The sequence below is a fragment of the Astyanax mexicanus genome, chromosome 15 (genome assembly GCF_023375975.1).
Source record: "Astyanax mexicanus isolate ESR-SI-001 chromosome 15, AstMex3_surface, whole genome shotgun sequence".
Lineage (NCBI taxonomy): Eukaryota > Metazoa > Chordata > Actinopteri > Characiformes > Acestrorhamphidae > Astyanax > Astyanax mexicanus.
In genome coordinates, this window is record NC_064422.1 from 26,073,214 (window position 1) to 26,096,006 (window position 22,793).

The 22,793-nt window shown below is 47.3% G+C and overlaps 1 protein-coding gene across 1 annotated transcript; it reads right to left on the bottom strand.

Moving 5' to 3' along the window:
- Nucleotides 1-2,735: 2,735 nt before the first annotated feature.
- Nucleotides 2,736-16,302, bottom strand: LOC125781313 (mucin-2-like). The gene is made up of 14 exons (XM_049465058.1): nt 10,089-16,302; nt 9,849-9,998; nt 8,721-8,870; nt 8,433-8,630; nt 8,025-8,294; nt 6,945-7,094; nt 6,561-6,854; nt 6,009-6,158; nt 5,769-5,918; nt 5,313-5,582; nt 4,305-4,454; nt 4,065-4,214; nt 3,613-3,878; nt 2,736-2,750 (listed from the first exon to the last, which is right to left on the bottom strand). The coding sequence occupies exons 1-14, from the start codon at nt 15,763-15,765 to the stop codon at nt 2,736-2,738; spliced, it is 8,040 nt and encodes a 2,679-aa protein (XP_049321015.1). The 5' UTR covers nt 15,766-16,302.
- Nucleotides 16,303-22,793: the final 6,491 nt, after the last annotated feature.

Consider the following 22,793-nt stretch of genomic DNA (forward strand, 5'->3'; position numbering starts at 1 on the left):
AACATCACTGGGCTCAGTGGTGGAGACATCACTTGGTTCAGTTGTGGAGACATCACTTGGTTCAGTTGTGGTGAACACAATAGGTTCTGTGGTGGTTACAGCGCTAGGTTCAGTGGTGCTTACAGCGCTAGGCTCAGTGGTGGTTACAGCACTTGATTGAGTGGTGGTGGCCACAATAGGTTCTGTGGTGGTTACAGCACTTGGATCTGTGGTGGTTACAGCACTTGGCTCTGTGGTGGAGACATCACTTGATTCAGTGGTGGTTACAGCACTAGGCTCAGTGGTGGAGACATCATTTGACTCAGAGGTGGTGACAGCGCTAGGCTCTGTGGTGGTGACAGTGCTAGGCTCAGTGGTGGTAACAGCACTTGATTCAGTGGTAGTGACTGCAATCGGCTCTGTAGTGCTGTCAGCACCTGGCTCTGTGGTGGTGTCTTGACTAGTCTCAGTTGTGGTAACAGCACTGGGCTCAGTGGTGGAGACATCACTTGTTTCAGTGCTGGTGGCCACAATAGGCTCAGTCGTAGTGACATCACTTGGTTCAGTTGTGGTCACGCCACTTGGTTCTGTGGTGGTTTCAGCACTTGTTTCAGTTGTGGTTACAGCGCTAGGCTCAGTGGTGGAGACATCACTTGATTCAGTGGTGGTGTCAGCACCAGAGTCAGTCGTGGTAACAGCACTGGGCTCAGTGGTGGTGACTGCAATAGGCTCTGTAGTGGTGTCACCGCTAAGCTCTGTGGTGGTGTCTATGCTAGGCTCAGGTGTGGTAACAGCGTTGGACTCAGTGGTGGTTACCACAATAGGTTCTGTGGTGGTTACAGCGCTAGGTTCAGTGGTAGTAACAGCACTGGGCTCAGTAGTGGAGACATCACTTGGTTCAGTGGTGGTGACCAAAATAGGTTCTGTGGTGGTTACAGCGCTAGGTTCAGTGGTAGTAACATCACTGGGCTCAGTGGTGGAGACATCACTTGGTTCAGTTGTGGAGACATCACTTGGTTCAGTTGTGGTGAACACAATAGGTTCTGTGGTGGTTACAGCGCTAGGTTCAGTGGTGCTTACAGCGCTAGGCTCAGTGGTGGTTACAGCACTTGGCTCTTTGGTGGAGACATCACTTGATTCAGTGGTGGTGACAGCGCTAGGCTCAGTGCTGGTAACAGCACTTGCTTCAGTGGTGGTGACTGCAATAGGCTCTGTAGTAGTGTCACTGCTAAGCTCTGTGGTGGTGTCTTCGCTAGGCTTAGTTGTGGTTACAGCACTAGGCTCAGTGGTGGTTACAGCACTGGGCTCAGTAGTGGAGACATCACTTGGTTCAGTGGTGGTGACCAAAATAGGTTCTGTGGTGGTTACAGCACTAGGTTCAGTGGTAGTAACATCACTGGGCTCAGTGGTGGAGACATCACTTGGTTCAGTTGTGGAGACATCACTTGGTTCAGTTGTGGTGAACACAATAGGTTCTGTGGTGGTTACAGCGCTAGGTTCAGTGGTGCTTACAGCGCTAGGCTCAGTGGTGGTTACAGCACTTGATTGAGTGGTGGTGGCCACAATAGGTTCTGTGGTGGTTACAGCACTTGGATCTGTGGTGGTTACAGCACTTGGCTCTGTGGTGGAGACATCACTTGATTCAGTGGTAGTGACTGCAATCGGCTCTGTAGTGCTGTCAGCACCTGGCTCTGTGGTGGTGTCTTCACTAGTCTCAGTTATGGTAACAGCACTGGGCTCAGTGGTGGAGACATCACTTGTTTCAGTGCTGGTGGCCACAATAGGCTCAGTCGTAGTGACATCACTTGGTTCAGTTGTGGTCACGCCACTTGGTTCTGTGGTGGTTTCAGCACTTGTTTCAGTTGTGGTTACAGCGCTAGGCTCAGTGGTGGAGACATCACTTGATTCAGTGGTGGTGTCAGCACCAGAGTCAGTCGTGGTAACAGCACTGGGCTCAGTGGTGGTGACTGCAATAGGCTCTGTAGTGGTGTCACCGCTAAGCTCTGTGGTGGTGTCTATGCTAGGCTCAGGTGTGGTAACAGCGTTGGACTCAGTGGTGGTTACCACAATAGGTTCTGTGGTGGTTACAGCGCTAGGTTCAGTGGTAGTAACAGCACTGGGCTCAGTAGTGGAGACGTCACTTGGTTCAGTGGTGGTGACCAAAATAGGTTCTGTGGTGGTTACAGCGCTAGGTTCAGTGGTAGTAACATCACTGGGCTCAGTGGTGGAGACATCACTTGGTTCAGTTGTGGAGACATCACTTGGTTCAGTTGTGGTGAACACAATAGGTTCTGTGGTGGTTACAGCGCTAGGTTCAGTGGTGCTTACAGCGCTAGGCTCAGTGGTGGTTACAGCACTTGATTGAGTGGTGGTGGCCACAATAGGTTCTGTGGTGGTTACAGCACTTGGATCTGTGGTGGTTACAGCACTTGGCTCTGTGGTGGAGACATCACTTGATTCAGTGGTGGTTACAGCACTAGGCTCAGTGGTGGAGACATCATTTGACTCAGAGGTGGTGACAGCGCTAGGCTCAGTGGTGGTGACAGTGCTAGGCTCAGTGGTGGTAACAGCACTTGATTCAGTCGTAGTGACTGCAATCGGCTCTGTAGTGCTGTCAGCACCTGGCTCTGTGGTGGTGTCTTGACTAGTCTCAGTTGTGGTAACAGCACTGGGCTCAGTGGTGGAGACATCACTTGTTTCAGTGCTGGTGGCCACAATAGGCTCAGTCGTAGTGACATCACTTGGTTCAGTTGTGGTCACGCCACTTGGTTCTGTGGTGGTTTCAGCACTTGTTTCAGTTGTGGTTACAGCGCTAGGCTCAGTGGTGGAGACATCACTTGATTCAGTGGTGGTGTCAGCACCAGAGTCAGTCGTGGTAACAGCACTGGGCTCAGTGGTGGTGACTGCAATAGGCTCTGTGGTGGTTACAGCGCTAGGTTCAGTGGTGCTTACAGCGCTAGGCTCAGTGGTGGTTACAGCACTTGATTCAGTGGTGGTGGCCACAATAGGTTCTGTGGTGGTTACAGCACTTGGCTCTGTGGTGGAGACATCACTTGATTCAGTGGTGGTGACAGCGCTAGGCTCAGTGCTGGTAACAGCACTTGCTTCAGTGGTGGTGACTGCAATAGGCTCTTTAGTAGTGTCACTGCTAAGCTCTGTGGTGGTGTCTTCGCTAGGCTTAGTTATGGTTACAGCACTAGGCTCAGTGGTGGTTACAGCACTGGGCTCAGTAGTGGAGACATCACTTGGTTCAGTGGTGGTGACCAAAATAGGTTCTGTGGTGGTTACAGCGCTAGGTTCAGTGGTAGTAACATCACTGGGCTCAGTGGTGGAGACATCACTTGGTTCAGTTGTGGAGACATCACTTGGTTCAGTTGTGGAGACATCACTTGGTTCAGTTGTGGTGAACACAATAGGTTCTGTGGTGGTTACAGCGCTAGGTTCAGTGGTGCTTACAGCGCTAGGCTCAGTGGTGGTTACAGCACTTGATTCAGTGGTGGTGGCCACAATAGGTTCTGTGGTGGTTACAGCACTTGGATCTGTGGTGGTTACAGCACTTGGCTCTGTGGTGGAGACATCACTTGATTCAGTGGTGGTGACAGCGCTAGGCTCAGTGCTGGTAACAGCACTTGCTTCAGTGGTGGTGACTGCAATGGACTCTGTAGTAGTGTCACTGCTAAGCTCTGTGGTGGTGTCTTCGCTAGGCTTAGTTGTGGTTACAGCACTAGGCTCAAAGGTGGTGACCACAATAGATTCTGTAGTGGTTTCAGCACTTGGTTCAGTGGTGGTTACAGCACTGGGCTCAGTGGTGGAGAAATCACTTGACTCAGTGGTGGTGACAACGCTAGGCTGAGTTGTGGTCACAGCGCTTGGCTCAAAGGTGGTGACCACAATAAATTCTGTTGTGGTTTCAGCACTTGGTTCAGTGGTGGTTACAGCACTAGGCTCAGTGGTGGAGAGATCACTTGACTCAGAGGTGGTGACAGCGCTAGGCTCAGTGGTGGTGACAGTGCTAGGCTCAGTGGTGGTAACAGCACTTGATTCAGTGGTAGTGACTGCAATCGGCTCTGTAGTGCTGTCAGCACCTGGCTCTGAGGTGGTGTCTTCACTAGTCTCAGTTATGGTAACAGCACTGGGCTCAGTGGTGGAGACATCACTTGTTTCAGTGCTGGTGGCCACAATAGGCTCAGTCGTAGTGACATCACTTGGTTCAGTTGTGGTCACGCCACTTGGTTCTGTGGTGGTTTCAGCACTTGTTTCAGTTGTGGTTACAGCGCTAGGCTCAGTGGTGGAGACATCACTTGATTCAGTGGTGGTGTCAGCACCAGAGTCAGTCGTGGTAACAGCACTGGGCTCAGTGGTGGTGACTGCAATAGGCTCTGTAGTGGTGTCACCGCTAAGCTCTGTGGTGGTGTCTATGCTAGGCTCAGGTGTGGTAACAGCGTTGGACTCAGTGGTGGTTACCACAATAGGTTCTGTGGTGGTTACAGCGCTAGGTTCAGTGGTAGTAACAGCACTGGGCTCAGTAGTGGAGACATCACTTGGTTCAGTGGTGGTGACCAAAATAGGTTCTGTGGTGGTTACAGCGCTAGGTTCAGTGGTAGTAACATCACTGGGCTCAGTGGTGGAGACATCACTTGGTTCAGTTGTGGAGACATCACTTGGTTCAGTTGTGGTGAACACAATAGGTTCTGTGGTGGTTACAGCACTTGGATCTGTGGTGGTTACAGCACTTGGCTCTGTGGTGGAGACATCACTTGATTCAGTGGTGGTGACAGCGCTAGGCTCAGTGCTGGTAACAGCACTTGCTTCAGTGGTGGTGACTGCAATAGGCTCTGTAGTAGTGTCACTGCTAAGCTCTGTGGTGGTGTCTTCGCTAGGCTTAGTTGTGGTTACAGCACTAGGCTCAGTGGTGGTTACAGCACTGGGCTCAGTAGTGGAGACATCACTTGGTACAGTGGTGGTGACCAAAATAGGTTCTGTGGTGGTTACAGCGCTAGGTTCAGTGGTAGTAACATCACTGGGCTCAGTGGTGGAGACATCACTTGGTTCAGTTGTGGAGACATCACTTGGTTCAGTTGTGGAGACATCACTTGGTTCAGTTGTGGTGAACACAATAGGTTCTGTGGTGCTTACAGCGCTAGGTTCAGTGGTGCTTACAGCGCTAGGCTCAGTGGTGGTTACAGCACTTGATTCAGTGGTGGTGGCCACAATAGGTTCTGTGGTGGTTACAGCACTTGGATTTGTGGTGGTTACAGCACTTGGCTCTGTGGTGGAGACATCACTTGATTCAGTGGTGGTGACAGCGCTAGGCTCAGTGCTGGTAACAGCACTTGCTTCAGTGGTGGTGACTGCAATGGACTCTGTAGTAGTGTCACTGCTAAGCTCTGTGGTGGTGTCTTCGCTAGGCTTAGTTGTGGTTACAGCACTAGGCTCAAAGGTGGTGACCACAATAGATTCTGTAGTGGTTTCAGCACTTGGTTCAGTGGTGGTTACAGCACTAGGCTCAGTGGTGGAGAAATCACTTGACTCAGTGGTGGTGACAACGCTAGGCTGAGTTGTGGTCACAGCGCTTGGCTCAAAGGTGGTGACCACAATAAATTCTGTTGTGGTTTCAGCACTTGGTTCAGTGGTGGTTACAGCACTAGGCTCAGTGGTGGAGAGATCACTTGACTCAGAGGTGGTGACAGCGCTAGGCTCAGTGGTGGTGACAGTGCTAGGCTCAGTGGTGGTAACAGCACTTGATTCAGTGGTAGTGACTGCAATCGGCTCTGTAGTGCTGTGAGCACCTGGCTCTGTGGTGGTGTCTTCACTAGTCTCAGTTATGGTAACAGCACTGGGCTCAGTGGTGGAGACATCACTTGTTTCTGTGCTGGTGGTCACAATAGGCTCAGTCGTAGTGACATCACTTGGTTCAGTTGTGGTCACGCCACTTGGTTCTGTGGTGGTTTCAGCACTTGTTTCAGTTGTGGTTACAGCGCTAGGCTCAGTGGTGGAGACATCACTTGATTCAGTGGTGGTGTCAGCACCAGAGTCAGTCGTGGTAACAGCACTGGGCTCAGTGGTGGTGACTGCAATAGGCTCTGTAGTGGTGTCACCGCTAAGCTCTGTGGTGGTGTCTATGCTAGGCTCAGGTGTGGTAACAGCGTTGGACTCAGTGGTGGTTACCACAATAGGTTCTGTGGTGGTTACAGCGCTAGGTTCAGTGGTAGTAACAGCACTGGGCTCAGTAGTGGAGACGTCACTTGGTTCAGTGGTGGTGACCAAAATAGGTTCTGTGGTGGTTACAGCGCTAGGTTCATTGGTAGTAACATCACTGGGCTCAGTGGTGGAGACATCACTTGGTTCAGTTGTGGAGACATCACTTGGTTCAGTTGTGGTGAACACAATAGGTTCTGTGGTGGTTACAGCGCTAGGTTCATTGGTGCTTACAGCGCTAGGCTCAGTGGTGGTTACAGCACTTGATTCAGTGGTGGTGGCCACAATAGGTTCTGTGGTGGTTACAGCACTTGGATCTGTGGTGGTTACAGCACTTGGCTCTGTGGTGGAGACATCACTTGATTCAGTGGTGGTTACAGCACTAGGCTCAGTGGTGGAGACATCATTTGACTCAGAGGTGGTGACAGCGCTAGGCTCTGTGGTGGTGACAGTGCTAGGCTCAGTGGTGGTAACAGCATTTGATTCAGTGGTAGTGACTGCAATCGGCTCTGTAGTGCTGTCAGCACCTGGCTCTGTGGTGGTGTCTTCACTAGTCTCAGTTGTGGTAACAGCACTGGGCTCAGTGGTGGAGACATCACTTGTTTCAGTGCTGGTGGCCACAATAGGCTCAGTCGTAGTGACATCACTTGGTTCAGTTGTGGTCACGCCACTTGGTTCTGTGGTGGTTTCAGCACTTGTTTCAGTTGTGGTTACAGCGCTAGGCTCAGTGGTGGAGACATCACTTGATTCAGTGGTGGTGTCAGCACCAGAGTCAGTCGTGGTAACAGCACTGGGCTCAGTGGTGGTGACTGCAATATGCTCTGTAGTGGTGTCACCGCTAAGCTCTGTGGTGGTGTCTATGCTAGGCTCAGGTGTGGTAACAGCGTTGGACTCAGTGGTGGTTACCACAATAGGTTCTGTGGTGGTTACAGCGCTAGGTTCAGTGGTAGTAACAGCACTGGGCTCAGTAGTAGAGACGTCACTTGGTTCAGTGGTGGTGACCAAAATAGGTTCTGTGGTGGTTACAGCGCTAGGTTCAGTGGTAGTAACATCACTGGGCTCAGTGGTGGAGACATCACTTGGTTCAGTTGTGGAGACATCACTTGGTTCAGTTGTGGTGAACACAGTAGGTTCTGTGGTGGTTACAGCGCTAGGTTCAGTGGTGCTTACAGCGCTAGGCTCAGTGGTGGTTACAGCACTTGATTCAGTGGTGGTGGCCACGATAGGTTCTGTGGTGGTTACAGCACTTGGATCTGTGGTGGTTACAGCACTTGGCTCTGTGGTGGAGACATCACTTGATTCAGTGGTGGCGACAGCGCTAGGCTCAGTGCTGGTAACAGCACTTGCTTCAGTGGTGGTGACTGCAATAGGCTCTGTAGTAGTGTCACTGCTAAGCTCTGTGGTGGTGTCTTCGCTAGGCTTAGTTGTGGTTACAGCACTATGCTCAGTGGTGGTTACAGCACTGGGCTCAGTAGTGGAGACATCACTTGGTTCAGTGGTGGTGACCAAAATAGGTTCTGTGGTGGTTACAGCACTAGGTTCAGTGGTAGTAACATCACTGGGCTCAGTGGTGGAGACATCACTTGGTTCAGTTGTGGAGACATCACTTGGTTCAGTTGTGGTGAACACAATAGGTTCTGTGGTGGTTACAGCGCTAGGTTCAGTGGTGCTTACAGCGCTAGGCTCAGTGGTGGTTACAGCACTTGATTCAGTGGTGGTGGCCACAATAGGTTCTGTGGTGGTTACAGCACTTGGATCTGTGGTGGTTACAGCACTTGGCTCTGTGGTGGAGACATCACTTGATTCAGTGGTGGTGACAGCGCTAGGCTCAGTGCTAGTAACAGCACTTGCTTCAGTGGTGGTGACTGCAATAGGCTCTGTAGTAGTGTCACTGCTAAGCTCTGTGGTGGTGTCTTCGCTAGGCTTAGTTGTGGTTACAGCACTAGGCTCAAAGGTGGTGACCACAATAGATTCTGTAGTGGTTTCAGCACTTGGTTCAGTGGTGGTTACAGCACTAGGCTCAGTGGTGGAGAAATCACTTGACTCAGTGGTGGTGACAACGCTAGGCTGAGTTGTGGTCACAGCACTTGGCTCAAAGGTGGTGACCACAATAAATTCTGTTGTGGTTTCAGCACTTGCTTCAGTGGTGGTTACAGCACTAGGCTCAGTGGTGGAGACATCACTTGACTCAGAGGTGGTGACAGCGCTAGGCTCAGTGGTGGTGACAGTGCTAGGCTCAGTGGTGGTAACAGCACTTGATTCAGTGGTAGTGACTGCAATCGGCTCTGTAGTGCTGTCAACACCTGGCTCTGTGGTGGTGTCTTCACTAGTCTCAGTTGTGGTAACAGCACTGGGCTCAGTGGTGGAGACATCACTTGTTTCAGTGCTGGTGGCCACAATAGGCTCAGTCGTAGTGACATCACTTGGTTCAGTTGTGGTCACGCCACTTGGTTCTGTGGTGGTTTCAGCACTTGTTTCAGTTGTGGTTACAGCGCTAGGCTCAGTGGTGGAGACATCACTTGATTCAGTGGTGGTGTCAGCACCAGAGTCAGTCGTGGTAACAGCACTGGGCTCAGTGGTGGTGACTGCAATAGGATCTGTAGTGGTGTCACCGCTAAGCTCTGTGGTGGTGTCTATGCTAGGCTCAGGTGTGGTAACAGCGTTGGACTCAGTGGTGGTTACCACAATAGGTTCTGTGGTGGTTACAGCGCTAGGTTCAGTGGTAGTAACAGCACTGGGCTCAGTAGTGGAGACATCACTTTGTTCAGTGGTGGTGACCAAAATAGGTCCTGTGGTGGTTACAGCGCTAGGTTCAGTGGTAGTAACATCACTGGGCTCAGTGGTGGAGACATCACTTGGTTCAGTTGTGGAGACATCACTTGGTTCAGTTGTGGTGAACACAATAGGTTCTGTGGTGGTTACAGCGCTAGGTTCAGTGGTGCTTACAGCGCTAGGCTCAGTGGTGGTTACAGCACTTGATTGAGTGGTGGTGGCCACAATAGGTTCTGTGGTGGTTACAGCACTTGGATCTGTGGTGGTTACAGCACTTGGCTCTGTGGTGGAGACATCACTTGATTCAGTGGTGGTGACAGCGCTAGGCTCAGTGCTGGTAACAGCACTTGCTTCAGTGGTGGTGACTGCAATAGGCTCTGTAGTAGTGTCACTGCTAAGCTCTGTGGTGGTGTCTTCGCTAGGCTTAGTTGTGGTTACAGCACTAGGCTCAGTGGTGTTTACAGCACTGGGCTCAGTAGTGGAGACATCACTTGGTTCAGTGGTGGTGACCAAAATAGGTTCTGTGGTGGTTACAGCGCTAGGTTCAGTGGTAGTAACATCACTGGGCTCAGTGGTGGAGACATCACTTGGTTCAGTTGTGGAGACATCACTTGGTTCAGTTGTGGTGAACACAATAGGTTCTGTGGTGGTTACAGCGCTAGGTTCAGTGGTGCTTACAGCGCTAGGCTCAGTGGTGGTTACAGCACTTGATTCAGTGGTGGTGGCCACAATAGGTTCAGTGGTGGTTACAGCACTAGGCTCAGTGGTGGAGACATCACTTGACTCAGAGGTGGTGACAGCGCTAGGCTCAGTGGTGGTGACAGTGCTAGGCTCAGTGGTGGTAACAGCACTTGATTCAGTGGTAGTGACTGCAATCGGCTTTGTAGTGCTGTCAGCACCTGGCTCTGTGGTGGTGTCTTCACTAGTCTCAGTTGTGGTAACAGCACTGGGCTCAGTGGTGGAGACATCACTTGTTTCAGTGCTGGTGGCCACAATAGGCTCAGTCGTAGTGACATCACTTGGTTCAGTTGTGGTCACGCCACTTGGTTCTGTGGTGGTTTCAGCACTTGTTTCAGTTGTGGTTACAGCGCTAGGGTCAGTGGTGGAGACATCACTTGATTCAGTGGTGGTGTCAGCACCAGAGTCAGTCGTGGTAACAGCACTGGGCTCAGTGGTGGTGACTGCATCAGGCTCTGTAGTGGTGTCACCGCTAAGCTCTGTGGTGGTGTCTATGCTAGGCTCAGGTGTGGTAACAGCGTTGGACTCAGTGGTGGTTACCACAATAGGTTCTGTGGTGGTTACAGCGCTAGGTTCAGTGGTAGTAACAGCACTGGGCTCAGTAGTGGAGACATCACTTGGTTCAGTTGTGGTGACCACAATAGATTCTGTGGTGTTTACAGCACTAGGTTCAGTGGTGCTTACAGCACTAGGCTCAGTGGTGGTAACAGCACTTGGTTCAGTGGTGGTGGCCACAATAGGTTCTGTGTTGGTTACAGCACTTGGATCTGTGGTGGTTACAGCACTAGGCTCTGTGGTGGAGATATCACTTGATTCAGTGGTGGTGACAGCGCTAGGCTCTTTAGTAGTGTCACTGCTAAGCTCTGTGGTGGTGTCTTCGCTAGGCTTAGTTGTGGTTACAGCACTAGGCTCAAAGGTGGTGACCACAATAGATTCTGTTGTGGTTTCAACACTTGGTTCAGAGGAGGTTAAAGCACTAGGCCCAGTGGTGGAGACATCACTTGGTTCAGTGGTGGTGTCAGCACCATACTCAGTTGTGGTAACAGCGCTGGTCTCAGTGGTGGAGACATCACTCGGTACAGTGCTGGTGGCCGCAGTAGACTCAATCATGGTGACAGCACTAAGTTCAGTGGTGGTCGAATCACTCGGTTCAGTAGTGGTGGACACAATAGGTTCTGTGGTGGTTTCAGCAATTGATTCTGTGGTGAAGACATCATTTGATTCAGTGGTGGTCATAGCACTAGGTTCAGTGCTGGTAACAGCACTTGGTTCAGTGGTGGTGACTGCAATAGGCTCTGTAGTGGTGTCACCGCTAAGCTCTGTGGTGGTGTCTATGCTAGGCTCAGGTGTGGTAACAGCGTTGGACTCAGTGGTGGTTACCACAATAGGTTCTGTGGTGGTTACAGTGCTAGGTTCAGTGGTAGTAACAGCACTGGGCTCAGTAGTGGAGACATCACTTTGTTCAGTGGTGGTGACCAAAATAGGTTCTGTGGTGGTTACAGCGCTAGGTTCAGTGGTAGTAACATCACTGGGCTCAGTGGTGGAGACATCACTTGGTTCAGTTGTGGAGACATCACTTGGTTCAGTTGTGGTGAACACAATAGGTTCTGTGGTGGTTACAGCGCTAGGTTCAGTGGTGCTTACAGCGCTAGGCTCAGTGGTGGTTACAGCACTTGATTGAGTGGTGGTGGCCACAATAGGTTCTGTGGTGGTTACAGCACTTGGATCTGTGGTGGTTACAGCACTTGGCTCTGTGGTGGAGACATCACTTGATTCAGTGGTGGTGACAGCGCTAGGCTCAGTGCTGGTAACAGCACTTGCTTCAGTGGTGGTGACTGCAATAGGCTCTGTAGTAGTGTCACTGCTAAGCTCTGTGGTGGTGTCTTCGCTAGGCTTAGTTGTGGTTACAGCACTAGGCTCAGTGGTGGTTACAGCACTGGGCTCAGTAGTGGAGACATCACTTGGTTCAGTGGTGGTGACCAAAATAGGTTCTGTGGTGGTTACAGCGCTAGGTTCAGTGGTAGTAACATCACTGTGCTCAGTGGTGGAGACATCACTTGGTTCAGTTGTGGAGACATCACTTGGTTCAGTTGTGGTGAACACAATAGGTTCTGTGGTGGTTACAGCGCTAGGTTCAGTGGTGCTTACAGCGCTAGGCTCAGTGGTGGTTACAGCACTTGATTCAGTGGTGGTGGCCACAATAGGTTCTGTGGTGGTTACAGCACTTGGATCTGTGGTGGTTACAGCACTTGGCTCTGTGGTGGAGACATCACTTGATTCAGTGGTGGTGACAGCGCTAGGCTCAGTGCTGGTAACAGCACTTGCTTCAGTGGTGGTGACTGCAATAGGCTCTGTAGTAGTGTCACTGCTAAGCTCTGTGGTGGTGTCTTCGCTAGGCTTAGTTGTGGTTACAGCACTAGGCTCAAAGGTGGTGACCACAATAGATTCTGTAGTGGTTTCAGCACTTGGTTCAGTGGTGGTTACAGCACTAGGCTCAGTGGTGGAGAAATCACTTGACTCAGTGGTGGTGACAACGCTAGGCTGAGTTGTGGTCACAGCGCTTGGCTCAAAGGTGGTGACCACAATAAATTCTGTTGTGGTTTCAGCACTTGGTTCAGTGGTGGTTACAGCACTAGGCTCAGTGGTGGAGACATCACTTGACTCAGAGGTGGTGACAGCGCTAGGCTCTGTGGTGGTTACAGTGCTAGGCTCAGTGGTGGTAACAGCACTTGATTCAGTGGTAGTGACTGCAATCGGCTCTGTAGTGCTGTCAGCACCTGGCTCTGTGGTGGTGTCTTCACTAGTCTCAGTTGTGGTAACGGCACTGGGCTCAGTGGTGGAGACATCACTTGTTTCAGTGCTGGTGGCCACAATAGGCTCAGTCGTAGTGACATCACTTGGTTCAGTTGTGGTCACGCCACTTGGTTCTGTGGTGGTTTCAGCACTTGTTTCAGTTGTGGTTACAGCGCTAGGCTCAGTGGTGGAGACATCACTTGATTCAGTGGTGGTGTCAGCACCAGAGTCAGTCGTGGTAACAGCACTGGGCTCAGTGGTGGTGACTGCAATAGGCTCTGTAGTGGTGTCACCGCTAAGCTCTGTGGTGGTGTCTATGCTAGGCTCAGGTGTGGTAACAGCGTTGGACTCAGTGGTGGTTACCACAATAGGTTCTGTGGTGGTTACAGCGCTAGGTTCAGTGGTAGTAACAGCACTGGGCTCAGTAGTGGAGACGTCACTTGGTTCAGTGGTGGTTACCACAATAGGTTCTGTGGTGGTTACAGCGCTAGGTTCAGTGGTAGTAACAGCACTGGGCTCAGTAGTGGAGACGTCACTTGGTTCAGTGGTGGTGACCAAAATAGGTTCTGTGGTGGTTACAGCGCTAGGTTCAGTGGTAGTAACATCACTGGGCTCAGTGGTGGAGACATCACTTGGTTCAGTTGTGGAGACATCACTTGGTTCAGTTGTGGTGAACACAATAGGTTCTGTGGTGGTTACAGCGCTAGGTTCAGTGGTGCTTACAGCGCTAGGCTCAGTGGTGGTTACAGCACTTGATTCAGTGGTGGTGGCCACAATAGGTTCTGTGGTGGTTACAGCACTTGGATCTGTGGTGGTTACAGCACTTGGCTCTGTGGTGGAGACATCACTTGATTCAGTGGTGGTTACAGCACTAGGCTCAGTGGTGGAGACATCATTTGACTCAGAGGTGGTGACAGCGCTAGGCTCAGTGGTGGTGACAGTGCTAGGCTCAGTGGTGGTAACAGCACTTGATTCAGTGGTAGTGACTGCAATCGGCTCTGTAGTGCTGTCAGCACCTGGCTCTGTGGTGGTGTCTTCACTAGTCTCAGTTGTGGTAACAGCACTGGGCTCAGTGGTGGAGACATCACTTGTTTCAGTGCTGGTGGCCACAATAGGCTCAGTCGTAGTGACATCACTTGGTTCAGTTGTGGTCACGCCACTTGGTTCTGTGGTGGTGTCAGCACCAGAGTCAGTCGTGGTAACAGCACTGGGCTCAGTGGTGGTGACTGCAATAGGCTCTGTAGTGGTGTCACCGCTAAGCTCTGTGGTGGTGTCTATGCTAGGCTCAGGTGTGGTAACAGCGTTGGACTCAGTGGTGGTTATCACAATAGGTTCTGTGGTGGTTACAGCGCTAGGTTCAGTGGTAGTAACAGCACTGGGCTCAGTAGTGGAGACATCACTTTGTTCATTGGTGGTGACCAAAATAGGTTCTGTGGTGGTTACAGCGCTAGGTTCAGTGGTAGTAACATCACTGGGCTCAGTGGTGGAGACATCACTTGGTTCAGTTGTGGAGACATCACTTGGTTCAGTTGTGGTGAACACAATAGGTTCTGTGGTGGTTACAGTGCTAGATTCTGTGGTGGTTACAGCACTAGGTTCAGTGGTGGTTACAGCACTTGGATCTGTGGTGGTTACAGCACTTGGCTCTGTGGTGGAGACATCACTTGATTCAGTGGTGGTGACAGCGCTAGGCTCAGTGCTGGTAACAGCACTTGCTTCAGTGGTGGTGACTGCAATAGGCTCTGTAGTAGTGTCACTGCTAAGCTCTGTGGTGGTGTCTTCGCTAGGCTTAGTTGTGGTTACAGCACTAGGCTCAAAGGTGGTGACCACAATAGATTCTGTAGTGGTTTCAGCACTTGGTTCAGTGGTGGTTACAGCACTAGGCTCAGTGGTGGAGAAATCACTTGACTCAGTGGTGGTGACAACGCTAGGCTGAGTTGTGGTCACAGCGCTTGGCTCAAAGGTGGTGACCACAATAAATTCTGTTGTGGTTTCAGCACTTTGTTCAGTGGTGGTTACAGCACTAGGCTCAGTGGTGGAGACATCACTTGACTCAGAGGTGGTGACAGCGCTAGGCTCAGTGGTGGTGACAGTGCTAGGCTCAGTGGTGGTAACAGCACTTGATTCAGTGGTAGTGACTGCAATCGGCTCTGTAGTGCTGTCAGCACCTGGCTCTGTGGTGGTGTCTTCACTAGTCTCAGTTGTGGTAACAGCACTGGGCTCAGTGGTGGAGACATCACTTGTTTCAGTGCTGGTGGCCACAATAGGCTCAGTCGTAGTGACATCACTTGGTTCAGTTGTGGTCACGCCACTTGGTTCTGTGGTGGTTTCAGCACTTGTTTCAGTTGTGGTTACAGCGCTAGGCTCAGTGGTGGAGACATCACTTGATTCAGTGGTGGTGTCAGCACCAGAGTCAGTCGTGGTAACAGCACTGGGCTCAGTGGTGGTGATTGCAATAGGCTCTGTAGTGGTGTCACCGCTAAGCTCTGTGGTGGTGTCTATGCTAGGCTCAGGTGTGGTAACAGTGTTGGACTCAGTGGTGGTTACCACAATAGGTTCTGTGGTGGTTACAGCGCTAGGTTCAGTGGTAGTAACAGCACTGGGCTCAGTAGTGGAGACATCACTTGGTTCAGTGGTGGTGACCAAAATAGGTTCTGTGGTGGTTACAGCGCTAGGTTCAGTGGTAGTAACAGCACTGGGCTCAGTGGTGGAGACGTCACTTGGTTCAGTTGTGGAGACACCACTTGGTTCAGTTGTGGTGACCACAATAGATTCTGTGGTGGTTACAGCACTAGGTTCAGTGGTGCTTACAGCACTAGGCTCAGTGGTGGTAACAGCACTTGGTTCAGTGGTGGTGGCCACAATAGGTTCTGTGTTGGTTACAGCACTTGGATCTGTGGTGGTTACAGCACTAGGCTCTGTGGTGGAGATATCACTTGATTCAGTGGTGGTGACAGCGCTAGGCTCAGTGCTGGTAACAGCACTTGCTTCAGTGGTGGTGACTGCAATAGGCTCTGTAGTAGTGTCACTGCTAAGCTCTGTGGTGGTGTCTTCGCTAGGCTTAGTTGTGGTTACAGCACTAGGCTCAAAGGTGGTGACCACAATAGATTCCGTTGTGGTTTCAACACTTGGTTCAGAGGAGGTTAAAGCACTAGGCCCAGTGGTGGAGACATCACTTGGTTCAGTGGTGGTGTCAGCACCAGACTCAGTTGTGGTAACAGCGCTGGTCTCAGTGGTGGAGACATCACTCGGTACAGTGCTGGTGGCCGAAGTAGACTCAATCATGGTGACAGCACTAAGTTCAGTGGTGGTCGAATCACTCGGTTCAGTAGTGGTGGACACAATAGGTTCTGTGGTGGTTTCAGCAATTGATTCTGTGGTGAAGACATCATTTGATTCAGTGGTGGTTATAGCACTAGGTTCAGTGCTGGTAACAGCACTTGGTTCAGTGGTGGTGACTGCAATAGGCTCTGTAGTGGTGTCACCGCTAAGCTCTGTGGTGGTGTCTATGCTAGGCTCAGGTGTGGTAACAGCGTTGGACTCAGTGGTGGTTACCACAATAGGTTCTGTGGTGGTTACAGTGCTAGGTTCAGTGGTAGTAACATCACTGGGGTCAGTGGTGGAGACATCACTTGGTTCAGTTGTGGAGACATCACTTGGTTCAGTTGTGGTGAACACAATAGGTTCTGTGGTGGTTACAGCGCTAGGTTCAGTGGTGCTTACAGCGCTAGGCTCAGTGGTGGTTACAGCACTTGATTGAGTGGTGGTGGCCACAATAGGTTCTGTGGTGGTTACAGTACTTGGATCTGTGGTGGTTACAGCACTGGGCTCGGTGGTGGAGACATCACTTGGTTCAGTTGTGGTGAACACAATAGGTTCTGTGGTGGTTACAGCGCTAGGTTCAGTGGTGCTTACAGCGCTAGGCTCAGTGGTGGTTACAGCACTTGGATCTGTGGTGGTTACAGCACTTGGCTCTGTGGTGGAGACATCACTTGATTCAGTGGTGGTGACAGCGCTAGGCTCAGTGCTGGTAACAGCACTTGCTTCAGTGGTGGTGACTGCAATAGGCTCTGTAGTAGTGTCACTGCTAAGCTCTGTGGTGGTGTCTTCGCTAGGCTTAGTTGTGGTTACAGCACTAGGCTCAAAGGTGGTGACCACAATAGATTCTGTAGTGGTTTCAGCACTTGGTTCAGTGGTGGTTACAGCACTAGGCTCAGTGGTGGAGAAATCACTTGACTCAGTGGTGGTGACAACGCTAGGCTGAGTTGTGGTCACAGCGCTTGGCTCAAAGGTGGTGACCACAATAATTTCTGTTGTGGTTTCAGCACTTGGTACAGTGGTGGTTACAGCACTAGGCTCAGTGGTGGAGACATCACTTGACTCAGAGGTGGTGACAGCGCTAGGCTCAGTGGTGGTGACAGTGCTAGGCTCAGTGGTGGTAACAGCACTTGATTCAGTGGTAGTGACTGCAATCGGCTCTGTAGTGCTGTCAGCATCTGGCTCTGTGGTGGTGTCTTCACTAGTCTCAGTTGTGGTAACAGCACTGGGCTCAGTGGTGGAGACATCACTTGTTTCAGTGCTGGTGGCCACAATAGGCTCAGTCGTAGTGACATCACTTGGTTCAGTTGTGGTCACGCCACTTGGTTCTGTGGTTGTTTCAGCACTTGTTTCAGTTGTGGTTACAGCGCTAGGCTCAGTGGTGGAGACATCACTTGATTCAGTGGTGGTGTCAGCACCAGAGTCAGTCGTGGTAACAGCACTGGGCTCAGTGGTGGTGACTGCAATAGGCTCTGTAGTGGAGTCACCGCTAAGCTCTGTGGTGGTGTCTATGCTAGGCTCAGGTGTGGTAACAGCGTTGGACTCAGTGGTGGTTACCACAATAGGTTCTGTGGTGGTTACAGCGCTAGGTTCAGTGGTAGTAACAGCACTGGGCTCAGTAGTGGAGACATCACTTGGTTCAGTGGTGGTGACCAAAATAGGTTCTGTGGTGGTTACAGCGCTAGGTTCATTGGTAGTAACAGCACTGGGCTCAGTGGTGGAGACATCACTTGGTTCAGTTGTGGAGACATCACTTGGTTCAGTGGTGGTGACCACAATAGATTCTGTGGTGGTTACAGCACTAGGTTCAGTGGTGCTTACAGCACTAGGCTCAGTGGTGGTAACAGCACTTGGTTCAGTGGTGGTGGCCACAATAGGTTCTGTGTTGGTTACAGCACTTGGATCTGTGGTGGTTACAGCACTAGGCTCTGTGGTGGAGATATCACTTGATTCAGTGGTGGTGACAGCGCTAGGCTCAGTGCTGGTAACAGCACTTGCTTCAGTGGTGGTGACTGCAATAGGCTCTGTAGTAGTGTCACTGCTAAGCTCTGTGGTGGTGTCTTCGCTAGGCTTAGTTGTGGTTACAGCACTAGGCTCAAAGGTGGTGACCACAATAGATTCTGTTGTGATTTCAACACTTGGTTCAGAGGAGGTTAAAGCACTAGGCCCAGTGGTGGAGACATCACTTGGTTCAGTGGTGGTGTCAGCACCAGACTCAGTTGTGGTAACAGCGCTGGTCTCAGTGGTGGAGACATCACGCGGTACAGTGCTGGTGGCCGCAGTAGACTCAATCATGGTGACAGCACTAAGTTCAGTGGTGGTCGAATCACTCGGTTCAGTAGTGGTGGACACAATAGGTTCTGTGGTGGTTTCAGCAATTGATTCTGTGGTGAAGACATCATTTGATTCGGTGGTGGTTATAGCACTAGGTTCAGTGCTGGTAACAGCACTTGGTTCAGTGGTGGTGACTGCAATAGGTTCTGTTGTGGATTCAGCATTTGGTTCAGTGTTGGAGACATCACTTGATTTGGTGGTGACAACACTAGGCTCAGTAGCGGTGGCACCGGTATTCTCAGTACTAGGGTCAGTTGTGGTATCTCCACTAGAATCATTGCTGGTGTCATGTGGGCTGTTAGCACTAGGCTCTGTTGGCATGTCCGTGCTTGTCTCAGTTCTTACGTTAAGAGTTTCAATCCATGCTTTAATAGTGGCTGTGCTTGACTCAATAATGCTGGAGTAGGTGAAGTCTGAGTGTTTAGGAGTATAAACAAGGCAAAAAAAAATTAATGAATCATTTCAATGTTAAAAAAATAAAACAGTTGGTATTTCTAGTAAACAAAATTTGTGTTACATATTTCTACCACAGTATCAATATTATTAATCCTTTCACACGTCAGTGTAACCTTATCTAGTATTTGTTTTTTATTCTCATAGTATATTCAAAGTTTCTTCCTGTATATGGACTTTGGAGTGTCATAAAACTTTATATGCCTCAATCAACACTCTAAATGTCATTGTTGATTTTAGTGTATCTAGAAATTAATTATTCAATAACTTGAATAAGAATTGATTGTTAGAAAGTAAAGTTTTAATTCATGATAAAAACAGTAGTACATTTCAGAAAACCTTACAGAAAACAGCTAACATAGGGTATAAAAATAATCCCACAGACCCTGACTGTTAATATCTACATTTTTCAAATAAATACAACCTCTGTTAACTTTACAATTTTCTGTTTGGTCTCCCATGACTTTCTTCTTAACTTTTAATAGATTTGGTATTCATTGTTCTGCTTTAGTGTTTCACCCTGCTTTCTTTTTATGCATACAGCTTCCCTCATTTCACCATGTTTTAGATATGTTGATTTACAGGTGTTTATTATTACCCAGATGTGTTCTTTTGCTTCAAAAGTGCAGGTTTAAGATATATAGGCTTGCCATTAAGCTTTCAAGTGTATTTATAGTGATATATCAATAAATGTCAAATAAACCTGTATGAGGCTAAACAAGAAGAAGAATTCTGATACACTCTATTAATAAAATCAACTATGTGGAATATCATTAGGGAAAATGAACTCACTGGTAAGCTCAACGATTTCAAAGGAAAACCTTTACTGCTTATGGCAGAATACAAAGGCTACACTGCAAGATACAAACCATTAAATATAATAGTCACAATTCAACTTAAGTAAGGCACTTAAAGTATTTAAAAGAGCCTGTATAAAACTGAGAAAAGGTCACATGGACAAATGAAACCAAGATAAACCTGTATCAGTGTGATAGCTGCCCATGTGTGGACTGCCCATGATCCAAAGCAAACCACTTTATGGCAGTGGGGAGTCATTTCTTGGGCATGTACAGCTGCCACAGGTACTGGCACATATCTTCATTGATTATGTAACTATGTAGCACACCTATTTCTAAGGTTTATACGAAAATCTTTTCTGCTCAAATGCCTCAGAACTCACTGGGTGAGGTTTAAGCAACAATATGTAGAATTCATGTCAGTAACCCAGTTAAAGTAATCTGAGCATGCATTCCATATGTTGAAAAGAAATAAAGCAAGAAACTAGCAAGAGCTTAATAAGGACGTACAGAGGTACAGAAGATGTTCAGCATATGATGAAATGTATGAATAGAAATATTTAAACAGTAATGGCATGCAAGAGATAAGCATCAAAGTGAGCTTTTATTGCTATATCCAACACAATATGGTGCACTGAAATTTAGTGCTGGGAAATTTTGTGTTGTAATTTCAGCACGGTGACATTCTTACAATTACTTTGGCTTTTTTATTGCTGATAGTATGAAAGCAAGATATTTCATATTTGTCTGATTAATTGATTAACATAAAAATCTTATACACATTCATTACTGCATTTCAGGGGGCAACACATTCCAAAAAAAGTTAGGACTGGAGCATTTTAGGGATCTATTCATCATGAAACATTTACACAATATAATGAACAACTTGTAGATTGTCAAATTGTCAAAAACGTGTGAATTGAAAAAGTGGGATTGATTTGTTCAGAAAATACAGTAAATCCCAATATCCTAAAATAAGGATTATTTGCTCAGTAATTATTAGAATAAATTCCAATATCCTAAAATGGGGTGATTTGCTCAGTAAATATTAGAATGAATTCCAATATCCTAAAGTGGGAGAGATTTACTTAGTAATTATTAGAATAAATCCCAATATCCTAAAATGGGGTGATTTGCTCAGTAGATATTAGAATAAAACCCAATATTCTAAAACGGGAGTGATTTGCTAAGAAAATATAGGAATAAATCCCAATATTCTAATATAAATCCCAATATATTAGAATAAATCCCAGTATCCTAAAATGGGTGAGATTTACTCAGTAAATATTAGAATAAATCCCAATATCCTAAAATGGGGTGATTTGCTCAGTAAATATTAGAATAAATTCCAATATCCTAAAGTGGGAGAGATTTACTTAGTAATTATTAGAATAAATCCCAATATTCTAAAACGGTAGTGATTTGCTCAGTAAATATTAGAACAAAACCCAATATTCTAAAACGATAGTGATTTGCTCAGTAAATATTAGAATAAAACCCAATATTCTAAAACGGGAGTGATTTGCTAAGAAAATATAGGAATAAATCCCAATATTCTAAAATGGGAGTGATTTGCTCAGTAAATATTAGAATAAATCCTAATATTCTAAAACGGGAGTGATTTGCTCAGTAAATATTAGAATAAATCCTAATATTCTAAAATGGGAGGGATTTGCTAAGTAAATATAGGAATAAATCCCAATATCCTATAAGAATAAATCCCAATATTCTAATATAAATCCCAGTATATTAGAATAAATCCCAGTATTCTAAAACGGGAGTGATTTGCTCAGTAAATATTAGAATAAATCCCAATATTCTAAAACGGGAGTTATTTGCTCAGTAAATATTAGAATAAATCCCAATATCCTAAAATGGGAGTGATCTGCTAAGTAAATATAGCAATAAATCCCAATATTCTAAAATAAATCCCAATATATTAGAATAAATCCCAATATCCCAAAATGAGGGTGATTTGCTCAGTAAATAATAGAATAGATCCCAATATTCTAAAACGGGAGTGATTTGCTCAGTAAATATTGCAATAAATCCCAATATTCCTAAAATGGGAGTTATTTGCTAAGTAGATATAGGAATAAATCCCAATATCCTATAAGAATAAATCCCAATATTCTAAAATAAATTCCAATATATTAGAATAAATCCCTGTATCCTAAAATGGGGGTGATTTGCTCAGTAATTCTTAGAATAAATCCTAATATGCTAAAATAGGATGAATTGCTCAGTAATTATTAGAATAAATCCTAATATCCTGAAATGGTGTAATTTGCTCAGTAAATATTAGAATAAATCCTAATATCCTAAAATGGGGTTGACTTGCTCAGTACTTATTAGAATAAATCCCAGTATCCTACAATGTTAGTGAATTGCTTAGTAAATATTAGAACAAATCCTAATATCATAAATCGTAAATCGTAATTCATACAAAACTGCATTCATCTAATCATTTTCAACATATTAACAATCTGAATTCCTTTTTTATTTTCAAGCTACACTTGAGTTTGATAGACTTTTATTGGCCTATATTTTGTTGTACAGCACTGTGTCGAAATTTAATGTTTGCGATTTGCTCTATTAACTCTATTTATGGATAGCTTAAATGTTCACTAAGATGCAATGTGGAGGTAAGGAAAAAACTATATAATAACTTGGTGATATATTAAATATGGCCAAAGAAACATGGTGTGTAAATTTAAAATGATGAAAGATTTAGTTTATAGGTGATAAAACAAGAAAAATACTGTGAATAAAATTTGTGGGGGGTTACAAAACTATTGTGGGTACAATAAAAAAAACATTTTTTAATTAAAGCAACAAATAAAATATCTTCTGCTGCTCCCTGCATTTACACATTATAGAATAAGCTAAAATCAGCTTAAATTGTTAATAGGAAACTGTAACTTGAATGAAAGACTGACTTGCAGTTTGAAGGCAATACATCATCTGCCAACACTGGATCTGAAATTAGATTGTGTTCTAGTCTGTTTTGGATACTTGGTTTAATATAAAATAGTAGGGTGCATGGTAGACATGTCACTAGGAAGTGACCCATTTGAGAAGCGCCTCAACCAGCAGGACAGAATAAAATTAAACCTAAAAACCATCATTTCCATTTCTGAATCGCTAAACTGAATAACTAAAACGTTTCTAAGGACAAGGTGAAATGAGAGACAAGCTTATTGCGAGTATTTAAAAGCTAAAAAAGAAATGAGTAACAATTTCCAAAACTCAATACACCCAGCTTGGGGTTATTACCTGCTAGGTTCTGTGCTGCTCCTGTTTTTGCTGCTGCTAAAAGCCAAAGGATGAAGACCTGCTTCATCAGTTCCATAATGATAGTCCTTAATTATGAAATAATGTGATGTACGAGGGGAGAGAACTCAGCATGAG

Coding starts and splice junctions, on each gene's coding strand:
- LOC125781313 (XM_049465058.1), bottom strand. CDS start 15,765: ATGATTGAGTCTACTTCGGCCACCAGCACTGTACCGAGTGATGTCTCC. Junction 5,919..6,008: donor TGTTACCACGACTGACTCTG/GTGCTGACACCA, acceptor AAACCACCACAG/AACCAAGTGGCGTGACCACA. Junction 4,455..5,312: donor AGTCACCACCACTGAAGCAA/GTGCTGTTACCA, acceptor TAACCACCACAG/AACCTATTGTGGTAACCACC.